General features: G+C 44.0%; 1 protein-coding gene across 5 annotated transcripts in view; it reads left to right on the top strand.

Moving 5' to 3' along the window:
* SLC9A8 (solute carrier family 9 member A8) overlaps positions 1 to 19527 on the top strand; it is a 52564-nt gene that overhangs the window by 16576 nt on the left and 16461 nt on the right. For all 5 annotated transcript variants that reach the window (XM_083146409.1, XM_083146411.1, XM_083146408.1 and 2 more), the window contains exons 5-8: positions 71 to 154; positions 472 to 573; positions 2689 to 2723; positions 13552 to 13695. In XM_083146409.1, the coding sequence (XP_083002535.1) occupies positions 71 to 154; positions 472 to 573; positions 2689 to 2723; positions 13552 to 13695 (365 nt within the window). The remainder of the gene's footprint in view (positions 1 to 70; positions 155 to 471; positions 574 to 2688; positions 2724 to 13551; positions 13696 to 19527) is intronic.

Here is a 19527-nt window from a genome sequence, read left to right as displayed (position 1 = left end):
TGTGTAATACCTGGCAATAGCCTAACATGCTCAGCACTAACCCAGTTTATTTGTTTTCTGTATTATACAGGAAGAGGAGATGTTTCGACCAAATATGTTCTTTCTGCTATTACTGCCACCAATCATCTTTGAGTCTGGATATTCCCTACATAAGGTACACCATGTCAAAATTTGTTTCATTTATTTATTTGAACACTCCAGTCAAGTTATGGTGGGCTGAAGTGATAATTAAAAATTCCCCTGTGGGTGTACAGCTGGGCCAGCACTTTACAATATATATGTTAATCGTACGGAGAGCAATAGAATTTAGGACTGGTGAAGTCCTCAGTCATATAGTTTGCTATCTAATTAAATAGGTAGCTTGGAGTAATACATTGTAGGTACAGGCAGTGCTCTGATGTTTGTGTTCTGCAATGGTAACAGGTATACAGTGTCAAAAATGCTAATTCTAATATTTTATTTTTATCTTAGGGAAACTTCTTCCAGAACATCGGTTCAATTACTCTTTTTGCTGTGTTTGGCACAGCAATATCGGCCTTCATCGTGGGCGGTGGGATCTTCTTCCTGGGACAGGTAATCCCTGCCATGTATTCCCAGTTACATAAAATGAGGTGGTGGGGTATAGTATGCGGACCATCATCATTCCGACAGTCAGTAGACTGCCGTTGGAATCCCGCTCATTTCCCCCTCTTCGCACAGCTGCAAAGACATTGCAGCCTTGTGGATGGGTGATGATGTCACTGTGGCCGGGAGGGGGCTAGCTATTCGCTGGGCTAATAAAAAGCTGGAGCCTGGTAATAGGGCTTACATTGCTTTTATTTCTAAACAATTTATTTCTATGGATAAAGCTTTTAATTGTTCTCCTAGCTCATGGTATACCTTCTATGTGTTTCATGGAGGAATAGATAGCTCTATATTGATTGACATCATTTTAAGAAATATATAATATCTGACCACTGTATAAAGCCATAGGCACATAGCACATGGGAAGTGTGTCATTTCATCTCTTTCATGCTGGTCCGGTTTTCTCCACATCTAAGGAACTTGTCAGCAATACTAGCAGGGCATGCTGGGATAAGTAGTTCTACAGCTGCTGAGGTGCTTCACGTTGCCTATCCCTGTAATAGACAGGCATTATGATTATTTGTTTTATGCTTTGTATATTGTGTATAAGTGGTCTATACTACTGTCCTATCATCATAACTGCATATTATTATCACATTTCTTCAAATATTTATTACTGATTTGATGTCAGATGCTCTATCTTAAGGTGGTAAAGCTTTTATATTGCTTTTCCCTCTCAGCCTCGTTTTCTTCTCAATGGGATGGGAACAATAACATTTGTAGCATTGTTCACTTAGGCTGTATTAGCAGGACGTCACGTCCTGGCAAAACGCTCCCTAACCCTTTAGTCTGCCCTCTCCCTTGCTTGTGCCACATGAATAGATATATTAACATTAAAGGTAGAGCTTGGGGGAAGCCCAGCACCATAGGAGGATCAGGGCAGGCCCTCATCAGTGAAAGCGATGTCCGGTGCACGCTCCAGTAGTGACAGGGGTTGGACCGCCCCCAATAGTGATGCCGACAGGGCAGTGCCCCCTCACCAACAATTCACTATGCCCACTTTCATCCAAAATATGCTATGGGCCAGATGCATCAAGCTTCAAAAGTGATAAAATGGAGAGTGATAAACAACCAACCAATCCGCTCCTACCTGCCATTACAGGCTGGGTTTGAAAAATGACAGGTAGGAGCTGGTTGGCTGGTTGTTTATCACTCTCCACGTTATTGCTTTTTGAAGCTTGATACATCTGGCCCTTTGTATTATCCCCACTTAAAAGATGTGTCTGTAGCTTATGCATGCTGTTATCCCCAGCACCGTGACCCCATGGGGAAGTTTGGAGATGGTATTGTAGTGATTCATTGGACGGTGCTATCTGATTAGCCCCATAAAGTGATGGTGCTACTGGCAGAAGTTACAGATGATATTCGGCTACAGGTGAAGCCACGCTCATCGTCGCCCCAATCACCACGTGCGACTCCCGTGGAAATTGGTGTGATCCCGTCATCATAAGCGTACAAGTAATTTGCTCCCGTGGTGTCTAGTCTGCAAAAATCATTGGTGCATGTGCGAGGACTTAAACTGCAGTCACAGCCTAAGGGTCAATGGGTGGAGGTGACTGAGTGATTCTGTGGCGGTCCAGCCAATGCAGACAAACCAATTGGGGGGTGTGGTGGCTGCAGGACATCACGGGCAGCCACAGCGTCCCAATAAAATGGCTTTTCCGCAATTGGCTCTGGAGCCAGGGGCTACCCTTATTGCGTGAGTGCTTCAGTGTATAGCGATGCAAATGCTACATTTTGCATTTACATCACGGGAAGGTTCCTGCCAATTGTATTAGGTAGCTACGATTAATGTTGTGGTGCAGCCAAGTTGCAAAGTCCATGGCAGTGGACAGTGCTATTTAGCGTGATGTGAGAATAAGTGTATGTGGACACATCTGTACACTCCTACCTGTATGTTCTTTTCATCTGTGTATTGTCTGGAATGGATCATGTAATGTCTTGTATGGCGACATCTCAGTCTCTAGTTAGAACTTATTATAGCATTCACAGGCCTTTTGGGGATTGTGAGGAAGTTGTGGTTCTGCAGTCTTCTGTAATTATTGCTGTGTTCTTTCTACACAGGCTGATGTTATCTACAAGCTCACTATGACAGAAAGGTATGTTTTACCAATAATGTCTATTTCCTCTCCAGCTATTGTGGAACTACACATCTCAGCATGCCCAGCCACATATTGAATACCCCTGATGTATGGTTTTATGGAATATGAGATTCCTATAAAGCAGACACCATCTTTGTATGAACATATGATACACCGATCTCACCTAATACCCTACCTATATATATTGTGCAATCATTCTATGTCTTGTGTGCAATGTATGTGAGCTGCTTATAACTCATAATGCCATTTGTTGCCAGTGCAATATTCTGTGTCACACACTAAAGGCCCCCATACACTTCTCAGAGGTATCGCATGCGACACCTCGGCAACCGCCCCCTGGTGATGCAGTCCTTAAGCATATGATGTACAGTATCGTATGCGACCCCCATCAAGTGCTGCCGCATCTGATAAATCTTATGTGCAGCACTTGCGATCTCTTGGTCTGATCAGATGCGTACAGGACCGCGGATCGAAATTGGAGCTACGGCATATACAATTTGGGCACTTTTCAACCGATTTCTCAGCCCGGTCCATTGGAATTGGGAGAAAGGGGCCCAAATCGCATAACGGGCTCTTACTATATCCTGACATGTGAAACCCTTTTATTCTCATGAAATGATGCACGTTTATTATGTATTTATATCATGCAAGTCATGTTCTGCAGCGCTGCACAGAGAATATGTTCTCATGCACAACAATGCCTGCCCAGTGAAGCTTACATTGTTAACACCCTGCAACCCACGCACACAGCCTATAGGTCCATTTTATTTTCGAAGATTCACTTTATCCAGATTTCTGGACAGTGTGATGAGACCATACATAATCGCATGGAGAACATAAAACCCCACACAGATAAGGCCTAGGACACCATGGAAATCATAATGGCAGTTGGTCAGCTACTGATGGTTAATGAAAGGCATGCACGTTGAGCAACGTTAGATTATTCTAGAATAATATAAGCATTGGTTGTATAGATTTATTAATAATCTGTTTTTCTCAGAAGAAATCTGCATAGATTACACAGCCAAGGCTAAAATGATCTAATGAGGAGATCGATATGCAGCAGCATAAGTGGATGTGATATTCTTGATGGTTCGCGAAGCAGCGTTCGTTCGCTGCTTTGTGAGCCTTGTAGCACTGCCTGCTGTGTGTCCGCATAAACATCAATTCGAAGCTTTGCATGGAATGATTTCTGGAATGCCCGTTAATCAAGTCACTCTCTGGTGCCTTAGATTATGACATCCGGTGACGTCAACTACCTGCCCACAGAAGGTTCGCATGGGGACGCCCAGTGGTTTCCTGAGCACACCCAACATTTTTGTGGGTACACCCAGGAAACGCAAACGCCCTGTACCCACCTCCTGCACTCCCCCCCCCCCCCCCCCCTGCTGCGAGCGCCACGGAGACTATGCAAGCCTTTGAGGGTGCCTGCAGTGAAGACCTACATATTCAATTATGCGCAGATCTTCAACATCGGTCACCGTTGTGAATTTGCAACTTGGCGAACCAATCAGAATGAGGGCCAATATTCGCAGTCACCCACTAACTAAAGCATATAAAGCCAATCAGCACTCTGGTATGAGACCAGCCTCCAGATAAGTGGAGAGTGAGTAAAGGGCATATGACTGCGAGCATCCAGGACTTGCTGTACAAAACAGACACTGGTGATAACCACTAACAACCTGTAATATTCCATTGCAGTCACCTTCTGTTACTATCGATAGAATATTATAATGAATATACAGTAATCCTATTGTACTAGCCTCTGTATTAACATATCTGGAGGAATTTTATCAGAAGATAAATAAAAGTAAAAATCTATATAGAAAAATCGTGACCATTCTGGGTGAGCAGATTCTCTGTGCTTTATACTGTACCTCTGCTGTTCTGTGCCTGCCAGCTCAGCAGCAAGGAGCAACCTCTACACAGTGCAGCTGTGCCTGTGCTTGGGACATTGTGACCAGGTGCTGGGACTTCATGTTGCTGCATTGTAATGGTGCACAGAGGAAAATGTGTACTTTAATCCTTATATCAGTAGTCTACAGCTCAGGGTAACATAAGGGGCATATACACGTAGAGATGTGTGCTAAGCTATTTAGGGTAGGCGATTTCCTGGTGTCTAGATTTCCCGTGGGGAGCACATACACATTTATTTTCAGTTTCTTATATAGCGCAGCATATTCCATGCAGAGATTTGTGCTAAGCAATTTTGCTTAAGCAAAAAAAAGCTGGGTAGTGGTTCAGAAGGGTGCCGGACGGGTCCCCGACAGTCGGGATCCCGACAATCATTTACCCAACGTCGGGATCCTGTCTGTCAAAACGCCGACAGCCCTCGTGGGGGTCCACGACCCTCATAGAGGGAGAATAGAATAGGTGGCTATTTTCCCTCGTGGGGGTCCACGACCCCCATAGAGGGAGAATAGAATAGGTGGCTCGCGTAGCGAGCCACCGTGCCCGCAGCGTGGCGAGCGCAGCGAGCCCGCAAGGGGCTTTTTTGCACTCGCCATGCTGTCTGACTCTGGACAGTCGGGATAATGACTGTCGGGATCCCGACTGTCGGAGTCCCATACCACACCCGTTCAGAATGAGAGATTGCGATCAGTATCTCTCATTCTGTACACACAGAGAGATTTGCGGTCACCTACTAAGCAATTTGACTAGATTTTGACTGCATGCACTGAGTTAGTTAGCAGGAGATAATCTCTTGGGGCATACACACAAAGAGATCTGTGTGTATGCCTCTATACCAGGGGTAGCCAACTCCAGTCCTCGAGAGCTACCAACAGTTAACGTTTTCCATTTCTCCTCACAGAATCACAAGTGAAGTGTTTAGCTAGACCTGTGGATCTTTTAACCCCTTCACGACATTGCCTTTTAAGGTAATTTTTTTTTTTTTCCTCCTTGCGTTCAAATAAGCGTAACTTTTTTAATTTTCCGGCTATATAGACACATGAGGGCTTTTTTTTTGCGGGGCAAGTTGTACTTTTTAATGGTACCATTTACTATACCGTATAATATTCTGGGGAATCAGGAAATAATTCAATGTGGGGTAAAAAGAAAAAAAAACGCAATTCCACAATTTTGCGCTGGTTACGGTTTTTTTGGAGTTCATAGTTCGTTTAAAATGATGGGTTATCTTTATTCTATGGGTCGTTACGATTCCGGTGATACCAAACTTATATAGTTTTCGTTACGTTTTACGACTAAAAAAAAAAATAGAATATGTTACGGTTTTTCGAATTTGCGTCGCGTCGCCATGTTCTGCGGCTTATAACTTTTTTATTTTTCCACCTACGGACCTGGGTGAGGGCTCATTTTTTGCGGGCTGAAGTGTACTTTTTAATTAATACCATTATGGGATATGGGCGACTTTCTGATCTCTTTTAGCTATTTTTTTTTGGGTAGGCGATGCGACCAAAAAACGTAGTTTTGGCGTTGGGGATTATTTTCCGTTTACGCCTTTAACCGTGCGGGATAACTAATGTTATATTTTAATAGATCGGACTTTTAGGAACGCGGCGATACCAAATATGTTTATTTTTTTTATTTTTTATTTATTTTTATTTGGGAAATGGGGAAAGGGGGGTGATTTGAACTTTTAATATTTTTTTATTTTTTTTTTTATTTTTAAACTTTATTTTTTTTTTTTTTTTACTTTTACTACAAGACCCCCTAGTGTACTTGACCACTAGGGGGCGCGATCGCCTGTACTAGGTTCAGCCATAGAGCTCTATGGCTGAACGTAGTGATTTTATGCACTTCCTATTACATCCTGCCTGAGGCAGGATGTAATAGGTATGCATACACGGCCAGCACAGGGGTCTACATTAGACCCCTGGCTACCATGGCAACCGATCGGCACCCTCCGATCTCGCTGCGGGGGGCCCTGATCGGCGCCGGAGGGGGGCGCCCCCCCTCCGATCAGCTATTTAAGCACTGCGGGCGCTTTGCCCGCGGTGCTTAAAGGGTTAAACGGCCACGATCGGCGAACTCGCCGCTCGTGGCCGTGAGAGCAGGGACCTGGCTGTAATATACAGCCATTACCTGCTCTCTTTCAAGCCAGCTCACTCCGTGAGCTGGCTTGATTCCCCCGCAACCGACATATGACGTATATATACGTCATATGTCGTGAAGGGGTTAAAATGTGTCAGTCAGTAATGAGTGCACCTGTGTACCTGGGAGGTGAGCTGGAAAACGTGAACTGTTGGTAGCTCTTGAGGACTGGAGTTGGCTACCCCTGCTCTATACACTGTGTTTTGTAGGCTCATCTACAGAAAAAACAAACAAATAAAAACACTCAGAAAATAAACTGAATGCAATTTAATTAATTGAATTTAACATTATGTAGCAGTGGGTCTTTTTAAATAAATCCTTTACACTGCAGTAGTGACCATCATGCAGTTATGACAGAATGTGGAATTCCTGGATCAATTTGAGACATTTAGCTTCAGCTTTCTGTTCCATAATCCGGGTGTGGTATAGCTCACAGACAATAGGGGTTATCCAGATCTGATCGCAAAGCTGTTTGTTTTTTAGCAAAAGGACAAAACCGTGTTGAACTGCAGGTGGGGCAGATGTCTAATACCCCATTCACACCAGCCTAAATTCCCGGGTTGAGTCCGGGAACAACCCGGTACTAGCGCTGGTGTGAAAGGTTCCCGGGACAAAATCCCGGGCAAATTTCAACCCTGCTAGGTACCAAGGTTGTTCCCGGGTTCAACCCGGGGACCTGGCTGGTGTGAAAGGTACAGGGTATACTTACCCGGGTTGCCGTGTCCTCGGTGTGCTGTCTGGACGGGAAGGAGGCGGGCAGGCGGCGGGATGGCGGCGGAGGTGGGGAGAATACTCACCCCGGTTGCTGGTCCTCCGTGCAGGCCAGGGATCCACGCAGGCGGCGGGTGCAAATGACGGAACAGCCGGTGGATGATGATGACGCAGCTCTCCGGCGGCAGTGAGAATGCCGGAGAGCTGCGTCATCTTCATCCGCAGCCTGTCCCGTCATTTGCTCCGCCGCCTGTCTGGATCCCTGGCCTGCACGGAGGACCAGCAACCGGGGTGAGTATTCTCCCCACCTCCGCCACCATCCCGCTGCCTGCCCGCCTCCTCCCCACCTCCTGCCGCCTCCTTCCCACCCCCTTCTCACACCAGAAAATGCAGGGACATTTCTGGTGTGAATGGGTCCAAACCCGGGAATGTCCCTGCTTGTCCCGGGAACTGAATTCCCGGGTTTGTCCCTGCATTTCTGGTGTGAATGGGGTATAATGTGCAGAGAGATTTAGATTTGGGTGTGTTCAAGCTGAAATATAAATTGCAGTATTTACCCTGCACAGAACCAAAATAACTCTGAATAACCCCCAATATGTAGTTTTACTTATGCAACTTTTTGTGTCTATGATGATACCTGCGCACATGGAAACCCAGTTAGTGTATCATGTCTTCAGTGTGCTCGCGGCTGGGTTGCTGATGTCACACAGGGTCGGGGCAGAGCAAGTGCTTTGAGCTGATGCTGCCTTCTCCCTGTAGAGTAACCGGGACCCGGGTCACTCGACCCGGGTTACCCATAGACCAGCGGGATCAGGATAGAACAGCACACTGGTGTACAGTAATATGTATTTTACACCAGTGTAAAAGAAGACACTGGTGTAAAGTTTTTACAGTATGTATGTGTGTGTGTGTGTGTGGGATTACATATTTGTGTAAAATGTGTATGAGGAAAGAATAAAATGTGTAGTGTTTATTGGATAGAAGAACACACAGAGGTCATGGTTATTGTAGTGCTTTCGTTTTGAATATTATGCCAGGTTATTGTAGTGCGTGATGGAAGAATGCATGTGTATATTCTAGCATAGTGTGAGGAACTAGTAATAATGGTGTAAGAAGCCTTTGTGCAGGAGGGATGTACTAGCATACAGTTTGCAGACATACAGTATACACTTGGAGAGGGGAACTCTGCCTATGGACCAGTATGTTGTGGAGTTTGCAGAGCTGGAGATGGACTGATCTTTGGAAAGCATGACTGTTTGTTTTGTCTCTTGTGGTGTCTTAGATGTGTTTGATAAAGACTTGTTCATTCCGTGCCAGCTAGAGTAATCTAGGGTATTCTGTTTGTGCTGCTGGCACTGCAGGGTGTACCCAAGCCAAGTGACCTCATTTCGTTCATGAGAGACTGTGTGACTGTAACTTCATAGAAGCTACATTTCTTGCGGTGTCGAAGACTTCTAACGGCAAAGTGTAATTCACTTGAAATGATACACGTTCAATGGAAATGGAAACTTCTAACAATTGTATAGGAGTTGTCATTTTTTTGGAAACAGATGCAGCTTTAATGTTTGTAAATGAAATGTTTTTTTTTTTTTTTTGTGGTTGAACTCTGTAAATAGGTGGCTGCATTGTCACTGATTGACTGGTTGTCGGAGCCGGTATACAGTCACAAGGTTGACATGGGGTTTTTCACTTTTTTTGAGCCAACATGCCGACAGGTGGTATTTCATGTCACTAGGGTGTGGTGGGAGAATAAATTTGTATGCCGAGCGTAGCAAAGTACCATGCCCAAAGCATGGTGAGCACAGATTTTTCAGTGTCCATGTGAATTGTGTCGACATTCGGGATTAAAAAAGTCAAAGACCCCGTTTGAATGTCACCCATGTCCATGTTGACCTTCAGACATGTCAACCTTGATGCATGTCGACTTAATGCATGTCAACCTTTTTCTTGTCGACCCTATGACCCACACCTATCGGAGCTCCCCATCCCACTGCTGCTTGATGCTTGGTCAGCCACAGCTCTAATTCTCTTCTTTATGCCATGCTGAGCATCACTTGTGGCCCTAGCTGTTGTTTAGCAAGAGCTAGGGCCACAGTTGAACCACAGCTGGGGATAAAGCGGGCCACTGCAACTATAGCTGAACTTGATCATATTCTTTGCCCTTGGCAGCTTACTTCCTTGACAGCTGCGTCTCATGACCCCCGCATAAGACAGGGAGGCTGCACAACGCCAGCAGCATATCTGAGGACGAACCTGCCATCTGTGCCAAATGGTTCCCCTCCTCATCCATGGGAAAGTTATGCTTGTTTGATTTAAAGTAACATAAGGAATGTTAATGCACCAAAGTTGTGTATGATTTTGGTACAAACACATATGTGAGCAGACATGGTCTATTATTGGGAACTCTAAAAACATCAGGCAGAACAGTGTGATGGAATCCTCTCTGCAGAATTTTTTTTTTTTGCCTGTTTCAGCCTCATACTCGGCAGTAGTCAATGCTCTTTTGCAGTAGTCAATGCTGTGACAGCGAGCAGGGCTGATTGCCCCCCTGCACACACTGTTTCCATCTCACTGGGTTTTTACAGCGAGGTGGAAATGACCAATGCAGCAGGCTCCCTGCACTAGCCGGGGGAATCTTCACTGTCAGAGGATGGCGAAGATTCCACCAGAACGTTGAATAGGGTGAGCGACCGACGCAGGGGTTAAATGGAGTGCGTGGCTTGTTTTCTTTGATCCTTGCCTTTTAACCCCCTCGCTGGCCGCATTGAATACGGCCCTCAGACTCCACTAAAAACAGAAGTTCCATGAAACTATGGAGATGTTGAGAGAGAAAGGTGTGTACACACGGTGTGCTTTTGCATTCGATTTTGTCTATTGAATATCTAGTATGCCTATTTATATCATAGTGAGGGCCACACTGCACAATACAGCATGCCCCCTCCCTGCCTGTCATTCAACGCTCACCGGGTACCCGCGGCCGCCAATAGCGATATCGATATCTTCAGCCGCACCGTGTGTGCTCACCTTTATACCTTTATATCAGTTGTTTCTTTTAAAGGGATGTTCCTGCTCATCCCAGGCTATAGGCTATATAGGCTCTGTAGATCTTTTGAAGGTGACTCTTATGCGATGAATCTGCCTCCTCTTTTTCATGCCATCATTTGTATACCTGATATAGGTCTCTACCAAGGTATTTTAGTATAAAACTATTTGGCGCTAAAAGTTTAATGAACAATTCTGGAACTAGAGGGCATTTGGAACGGTATTGACAGATGGCCATTTCACAAAAAAATTACAATATTTTAGCATAAAATGAATGGCTGTAGCTATTTCTCTTAATATTGTAATCCAACAATGCTATTAGAAATCCTATAGAACATCACAGCGAGTAGATGGATCACCGTGTTTAGCGTTCATTCTAGAACCCTGCATCTTTCAAAACCCCTGCAATTCCCCTTCTCTGCCTGTGGTGGTGTCACTCTCTGCTGTGGGGATTCTTGCACAGTGTGGTCTAGATTTCAGCACTAATAGCAATACAGCAGAGAGCGACACCACAGGCAGAGAAGAGGAACTGCATGGGTTTTGAAAGATGCAGGGTGTTTTAGCATACACTCTAGCACCCTGCTCATTTCACATTCTGTGTAGTTCATCTCTCCTGCCTGGGGTGTTTGCTGTGGTGCTTCTAGAACAGTCTGGTCTGTATTGAGATACAGGCCCCTAATGTGATAAAGACACCACAGCAGTCAGTGACACCCCAGACCGGAGAGAGGGAACTGCATGGATTTTGAAATGTGCAGGGTGCTAGAGTGAACACTACTGTTATTATACAAACACATGAAAATAACCGCTGCGTGCAACATAAATCTGTGCAGGATAAAGTATTAGTCCAACACACATCTGTCAGACCAACACATATTTATATATGGGTATAGTCAATTACAATCAAAAGTGCCATCTTGTCGGAAAGACCGCAGTTTCCAACTGATTTAGGTCGGAAGGGGTTCCGACCTATTCAATCCTGGCTGCTTTTTTTCGACCGGTCGGAATGCTCTGGATTGGCGGAATATCCGGTGATCCCCCTGTTTTGGCGGAAAAAGCGGCCATATCCGTCAGGTTTCCGGCAACCTCAATCCGACATGAAAAGACATGGGTAGCACGGATGGTGTAATGGTTAGCATTACTGCCTCACAGCGCTGAGGTCATGGGTTAATTTTCCACCATGGCCCTAACTGTGCAGAGTTTGTATATTCTCCCCGTGCTTGCGTGGGTTTACTCCGGGTACTCTTTCCTCCCACAATCCAAAAATATACCGGTAAGTCAATTGGCTCCCATGAAAAATTAACCCTAGAATGTCTGTGTGCGTGTACATATGGTAGGTAATATAGATTGTAAGCTCCACTGGGGCAGGGACTGATGTGAATGTTCAAATATTCTCTGTAAAGCGCTGCGGAATATGTGTGCGCTATATAAGAAACTGCTAATAAATAAAAGAGGTCGGATTGAGGCATGGAGGATGGCGCTAGGTGAGCAGTAGTAGCTCACCTGACACCGTCCTCCTGTCCACCATCCCCCGCCCACCTCCCACGTCACTCACCCGTACCGCCGCGGGGCCGGTCGAGTGCAGGTCACCCCGAACTGTCCCCGCTCCTGCGCCTTCCAGACACATACTGCCTTCTCCCGCTGAATTTTTTAATAAGAGGTTGTGAATAATTATAATGTCCTTTTGTATATAATACATAAGTTTTAATATAATATACAATATATGTCCCCATATATGACAGCGTAGGTGACTAATAAACAACAAATATCACAGTATTTTTTTTCAAGGTAATTGTTTTTTTAGTGCACAAAATTTACTTTAGTATTTTTCTGAACTCATTTAATTAAAAAAAGAAAGGTAGGGATAATTATCTTTTGTTCATGAATGCACTTTGACAACACAGTAAACAACAACAATAAATGTTATACACTTATTACCAACTTTAAATCAGGATTAGGTTTGCGTTGAAGCTATATTATACTATAATTATATTGTATGTACAATAAATATGATGGAATCCCTTTTTGTGGTGTACAAGCCTCTTCTCCTTATTCTATGATTTGGTCGCTTCCCTCTCATTCCCATACGTTGTGAGGGGATTGCATTAGATCCTGCTTCTGCTATTTTGGCTCACACATGCGTGCTATGATCCGTCGTTCCACAATCGAACGGATTGCAAATTTGCACTTCAGTGATCCACTCTGCATCATGCCCGTAAGGAAACGGTAGCCCAATATTAATTACATTGGTCTTTCAGGGGTAGATTTATTAAGCTCGGTGAAATGATAAAGTGTCTGATTTTTATCACTAACCAATCAGCTTCTACCTGTCATTTTTTCAAACCAAGCCTGTAACTTCACAGGTAGGAGCTGATTGGCCGGTGATAAAAAACAGACTCTTTATCACCTCACCGAGCTTAACAAATCTGCCCCTCTCTCTCTGGTTGTGCGTGTCTGATCTGTGTTAATTAATGTAGCTAAGTTTGAAAGGTGAGTTATTTGGCCACATAAGTTTGTGGCCGTCATGGTGTGACAGACATTAGTGGAGCCTCTGGGTTTATTTACATTGTTTACCTTTATCTGTTTTAAACACATTTGTACTTTTATGCATTTGGATATGGGCACATATGTTTAGTACATAGCTGATATACAAAAATAGGATCTGCCAAGTAGCATACATTTTGATACTCGACTCACAGGGTTAAATTTACTAAGATGTGAGTTTTATTAAAGATGGGATGTTGCCCATAGCAACCAATCAGAATCTGCTTATTTATTTAGCACCTTCTAAAAGATTTTAGACATAATCCGATTGATGGCCCCTAGCAACATCCCAAATTCAATAGAACTGATTGGTTGCTATGCGCAAAATCTCTCACTTCTAAAATCTCACACTTTAGTAAATGTACCCCATAGATTGACCGTGTGCCCACATCTCTGCCATGGAAGAGCACACCTGATAGACCCGAGCGTGTTGGAGGTACTTCTGTACTAAAGGTATCGCTTGTTATTTTCCCTCCAGCTTTGCCTTTGGGTCACTGATCTCTGCAGTAGACCCTGTTGCCACGATCGCCATTTTTAACGCACTGAATGTGGATCCTGTGCTCAACATGTTGGTGTTTGGAGAGAGTATCCTGAATGACGCCGTCTCCATTGTCCTCACCAAGTAGGTTCAGTCTGTCGCAATTCCTTTTCTATAGAAGTCTCTTATACTGAAGTCTTTTACTAAATTGTTTTACAAATTCAACTTGTGTCATTTATTTTGATACTGCTCCTCTCAGTGCTTCTGCATTCAATGCAAAGTATATATGTATGTATGACTGAACCCAAGCAGTATGGTTTCTGCACCTAGACCTTCAATACTGTATGTGACACTTTGGATAGTGGGTATGTAGAATGTGTTAGCACCTCTGGTATTTCCAAAGCTATACACTGTTCTGTGATACTGTGTAGTGTTCCCTCTAAGCTTCTTTTACAGGGTGCCGCACCCTGCCCATATTTAAAACCTAATGCACCCTGCCCTATTTGTGTGTGGCACTGTGCGCCCTTACGCTGCCCCCCCACCGAGCTGACATGCCGCTGAGACTTTTGGTGTATGCCGTCATGTGTAATGGGCTTTAAGGTGTATGCCATCATGTGTAATGGGCATTATGGTGTGTGGTATAATGTGTAATAGGCATTACAGTGTGTACAATAATTTTCATTAAGACAGAATATGTTATGGACATAGCAGATTATGACTGTTTTGTTTATTAGGTGTTATCCTAGTGCAGTGTATATAGGTGTTTTGTTGTTTCCAATGTAACTTTCTAATATAAAATGTGCCCTCCCGATTGAAAAAAGTTCCCTGCCCGGTGGTCAGTGCCCTGCCCTAAAAAAATCCTGGAGTGAACACTACTGTATATTGACATGTCCTGTGCTGTGCCACCTTACACTGCTCTGTGATACAGTATGGTGAAATGTTATCCACTGCACTGCTCTGTGGTACCATATGCTGACATGAATGTGAATAGTATATGCTGACATACTGTCTTATGTGCTCTGCCACTGCTTCCTGTCCTGTAATATCGTATGCTGATATATCTTGTTCTCTGACACTTTCCTGGGATGCCATATGCTGACATGTCCTATGATCTGTCTCTGTATACCGATTATGGGATATTGCATTCAGACATGACCTCTGGTATACCTCCCCTACTATATACTGCTTTGTGACACTCTGTGATGACGTCTGTTTCCTACTCTGTGGTTCAGTATGTTATATGACATTTGTTCTCTGGTTCTGTATGCCCTCCTTTGTATAGTGTGTAAGCCTCATCTGACATATATACATGGTGCTTTCCATTACACTGTAATGCACTTATGTGATTATGGATTTCATTCTTCGGTTCTTGTGTAGTTTCACGGCACCAGCATGGCGCCGTGCTACTTCCGGGTTGGGTACGCTTGCCCAAACTATCTAAAATAAAGTAACTTAACTCCATGCCAACGTGGATAGTTAATACCCCCACTATCCACGTTGGCATGGAGTTGATTTTAGATAGCGTGGCGAGCGTAGCGAGCCACCGAGCCACCGAGCCCGCAGCGTGGACGAGTGAAGCGAGCCCCGCAAGGGGACTCAGATGCTGGCGCCGTGAAACTACACAAGTATCCATTCTTCATATAGCATTACATACAGTATGCTTTAAGAGTAAAAATTAGCAGATTAGCTTCTGTTGTGTATGTTATCAACTAGACAGCGACACCTGCTGGCCGTTACCACAAAAAAATTAGGTGTATCATAACTAAACTACTGTATAATTAGAAGAAAAAAAATGTTTTCTTGACCTGAGTTTGCACAGTATATTTAATTAATCTAACAGAGGGTACCCACGGGGAGATATGCACTATTGTTCTATTCAATTTAGCTTATAGATGCAAATTCTATTAGAAAATAGAGTGGGCATCGAATGGTTTTTCTACATTCGATGCAGATTCAATCCCAATGCGCGCTCCCGTGTAGTGTAAATCTAATAGACAAATAGTCTGGTCAGGCAAGACTGAGGGCAGTATTCAATGTAAAAAATCGCGGTGTGCAGCGAATCCTGTTTAGGATTCGCTGCACACTCGCTGTGTTCCGGAGGGCTGGCTGCCACTCCCAGTATTCAATGTCGCAGGGGCGAGTTGCCCCTCGCGGCAAATCTTATCCCCTGCAGCGGACGAGCGTCCGCTGCAGGGAGCCGTGGGACGGTGGCAGGCAGGGTGATTGAAGTCTCCCTGCCTGCCCCAGAACTTTTGTGGACGGGAGGAGGGCTCCCCGGGAGCCAGGCAGCACAGGCTGCCCCCCCCCAGAGCCAGCAGGGGACCGGGTATATTCACTGCTTCCGATCGTGCATATGTAATGATCGGGTGCAGTGAATATATGAATATCTAATGAGCGGCTTGGCTCCCGGCCCCCTGCTGGCTGCTCTGTGGTAAAAAAAATAATAATATATTTTTTTTAAATTAAATATATATTTGTGTGCTATAAGCACATGAATAAAAATAGCATGCCCCTTCTCAGAATAAAATTCCTGATTTTTTGACACCAAATGTAAAACAACAACAACTTTATTTTAAAAGTTCACTTTCCACTTCACCATGAAAAGATGGCGATTTGCTACATGGAGACACATGGCGAAAATCACTTAGTAAGACGGCGAGAAGTGCACGTTGAATAGGGTGATTCGTTTTCTGACCCAAAAAATCACCTTCCAACGCGAAAATAGCACAAATTTGCCGTGAAACAGGGCAAATTATCCTCATTGAATACTGCCCTATATAGTACAGATCTGTATTATATAGTCAAATCAAATGCATTTTGCATACCATTCGATTCCGATTTGAATCCCAATTGAATCAGGATCGAATCGCAAGCAAAATGGCATCATGTGTACCCACTATAAACCTATGCTATTGCTCTGCTTCCTGCTTCAGCCCATACTTTTTATTCCAATGCAACAGCATCAGTAGATAAGGCCCAGCACAGATTGGATCACACTGCGGTACCATTGATCATCTGAGTAACCTTCAGGCTACTCAGATCTCTCAGGTCCACAGCTGAGCACAGTAAATCTGCTGACCTCAGCACACCTTTAAAACAGATGTGACGCGCCACTGATTTGAGGAACGGACCTGGTTTTTAATTAAGGGGCTATTTATACCCGTAATGAAAGAGAGTCCATACACCTTGAAAAAGATCTTGAATGGATCGAAACGCGTTGGTAGGATTCTTCTACACCTACATTAATGGGGACCAAACTCCAAATAGGACAGAAAGGACTTATCTAGGAAATAACGGGCCCCAAATGATTCCTGGTTTTAACATCATAAGAACCTGACCATGCTTTTAGAGCTAAGTGCCCCTTACTTTTTCATGTTATGTTATGTTATGAAAGGATATCTGTTTTTTAATATAGCACAGTATCTTTGTGCTACCATTTATACAGTGAATACTGATAAGACGACTTGTGAGGAGAATGACCCACCCGATATGCCATTTATCAGCAGTCGTTTGTGAGAAATTGGCTTAGGGGGTTGCCCCCGATCCACCCAGTTTGACTGTGGAGATTGGGACACCCAGGTGGTGTGATAAGCACAAGCACTTTATTATCTTTGTGAGTGCACTGGAAGGGGGAACACCCCATACATATTCCTTATACGTGTGTTGAAAGATCATCTCTAAAAATTCTAAATAGAATTTTGGAATATCAGTATTACACGAGGAGAGATGTGCCTTGTCTGTTTTTTATCATTCCACATATCTCTGCAAGAATTATTGGAGTGAAGAGGAACCCCTGAACAATATTTAAACAGGGGAGTACTTGTTCATTCTTTTACACTTTTTCTCCCAATATTTATTTGATTGAGGTTATTTCCATGCATCTAGGGTATTCAGCCTACACGCAATGGCACGCTCTCGGAGCACTTGGCCTATGTGTAAATGCACTATTGTCTCCCAGGTAAACCCATTCTGCTTCAGCTATCTATCATCGATAGATAGTTATACTTATAGTGTTCATTCTAGCACCCGCTATCATGGATAGATAGTTATATTTATAGTGTTCATTCTCGCACCCGCTATCTTTGAAAATCCATGCAGTTCCTCTTCCCTGCCTGGGGTGGGGTGTCGCTGTCTGCTGTAGTGCTTCTAGCACAGTGTGGTCTGTATATCAGCACTGATATGCAAACCAGACCTGTGCTTGAAACGCCACAACAGACAGCAACACCCCAGGCAGGTAACAGGAACTGCATGGGTTTTCAAAGATGGCGGGAGCTAGAATGAACACTAACTTAGTTGTTCACAGAGCATGCATAGTATTAAAAATCCCAGGACTTACTTGATGCGATGAATACAAGCACATTTGGGCTGCTTCTGATGCCACGCACCCTCCCCTACGCATGCGCAGTACATCGATAATCGGCCACTGTTCAAATTCACAGCCATGCGATGAGGTGTGAATCGGGCCCTATGTGCACTGACAAATGTTCTGGAAGAGAAACAAATGTGAACACAGGTAAAATAGGTGGCACACATAAGTCTTAACAGTTATGTGTTCTGCTTGATCTGTGGGACAGACTTCCTCAAAAATGTTTTCCCCAGTACAAATCGCTATTCTGAGTTACAGTATAAGGCATTTACAGTATGTTTGAGTCATTACTGTGTAAATAGGATAATTGTGCCTAAGGGCTCTGGAAACATCCAAGTTAGTTGGGTATGCCAGAGAAACAGATGCTTTTATTGAGGCATTCATGACTTGCCCCAGTGCCATAAGCTCCACTCTAATATATCTTTCTTGGCTGATTATAAAACATAGCCAAGATCGTGTTGCTTTCCGGGTCACTCATATAGGAGTGCAGCGAAAGCAGGGAGCTGTGTGCTACTGATTGCATCAAAGTAACTACAGTCATCATTTAAGAAAGTCTTTTTATTTTATTTTTAGTGTACTTAGATATTTTTGTAACAATCATTTATAAAAATATATCTATTCCACACAAGGACATATGCATGAGCCTTGCACCTACTGTAATGAAACGGGTAATACCAGGGATGTGTAGTCGGTACACCAAACCTTCTGACTGTGTAATTTACTACTCTCCGACTCATCCATGAATGATAAATGTATATTATAAATAACAGATTTTCTGTAGGAAACAACATTGGAGCTTTTTAAAGCCGGGCATACACTTGTGCGACTTCTCCCCTTGGAGAAGTCGCCCACAATCCCCCTGAGCCCCCCTTGAGGTGGCAGAATCGCATGCAATATATCAGATGCAGTCCTCTCGCATATGATATACCGCATGCGATTCCCAGCCAAACCTGCCTGGCTTGGATGCCATCCAACAGGTCGATTGTGCAGCCGGTGCGACTCGCAAGCTTCGGTGCGAACACATGGGACCTGCTGCCAGTCACCTGTGATTTAGATGCTTTCCATGCAAATTGATCACGACAACTGCACGAAAAGAGGCCAAATCACATGTGAATCAATCACAGAATGGCACAATCTAATGTAATGTTATGGAGATGCAGACTAACCTAATGAAGTGTAAAACAGCTGACAGTCATGTGCATGAAGCATGTAAAATCATGCAGAGTCTTCACTGCACCAAAATAAAAATGTAATTGCACACTTTGCTTGCAGTGCTACATGATTGTTCAAAGTGCAATTTGCAGGCCATCAATAGTACTCAGCCTATCTCCTGTACCACTACCAATACAACTTTACATGTGTTTCTGCAGTGGCTGATAGCGTTAAACTAAAGACAGTCAGTACATTATTACTGACTCCGACTACACTCAGAATGTATTAAGTTTGGGTTTTTTCCAGCCCTAAAATTCCCATTTTCAGTGGGTAACACATGGGATCCGGTATAAATTGTGAAGGGCTGCTTATCGGGAAATTGTGCTTTGCGTGCCTCATCCCGAATAGTGCCGGCATTGGGAGACCAGCACATCGGCTGATCCACATGACTCAACATC

This window comes from Crinia signifera, chromosome 6 (assembly GCF_055691185.1).
Source record: "Crinia signifera chromosome 6, ASM5569118v1, whole genome shotgun sequence".
Lineage (NCBI taxonomy): Eukaryota > Metazoa > Chordata > Amphibia > Anura > Myobatrachidae > Crinia > Crinia signifera.
The sequence above is the reverse complement of the archived record's forward strand: the minus strand, read 5'-3'. Positions and strand labels throughout refer to the sequence as shown.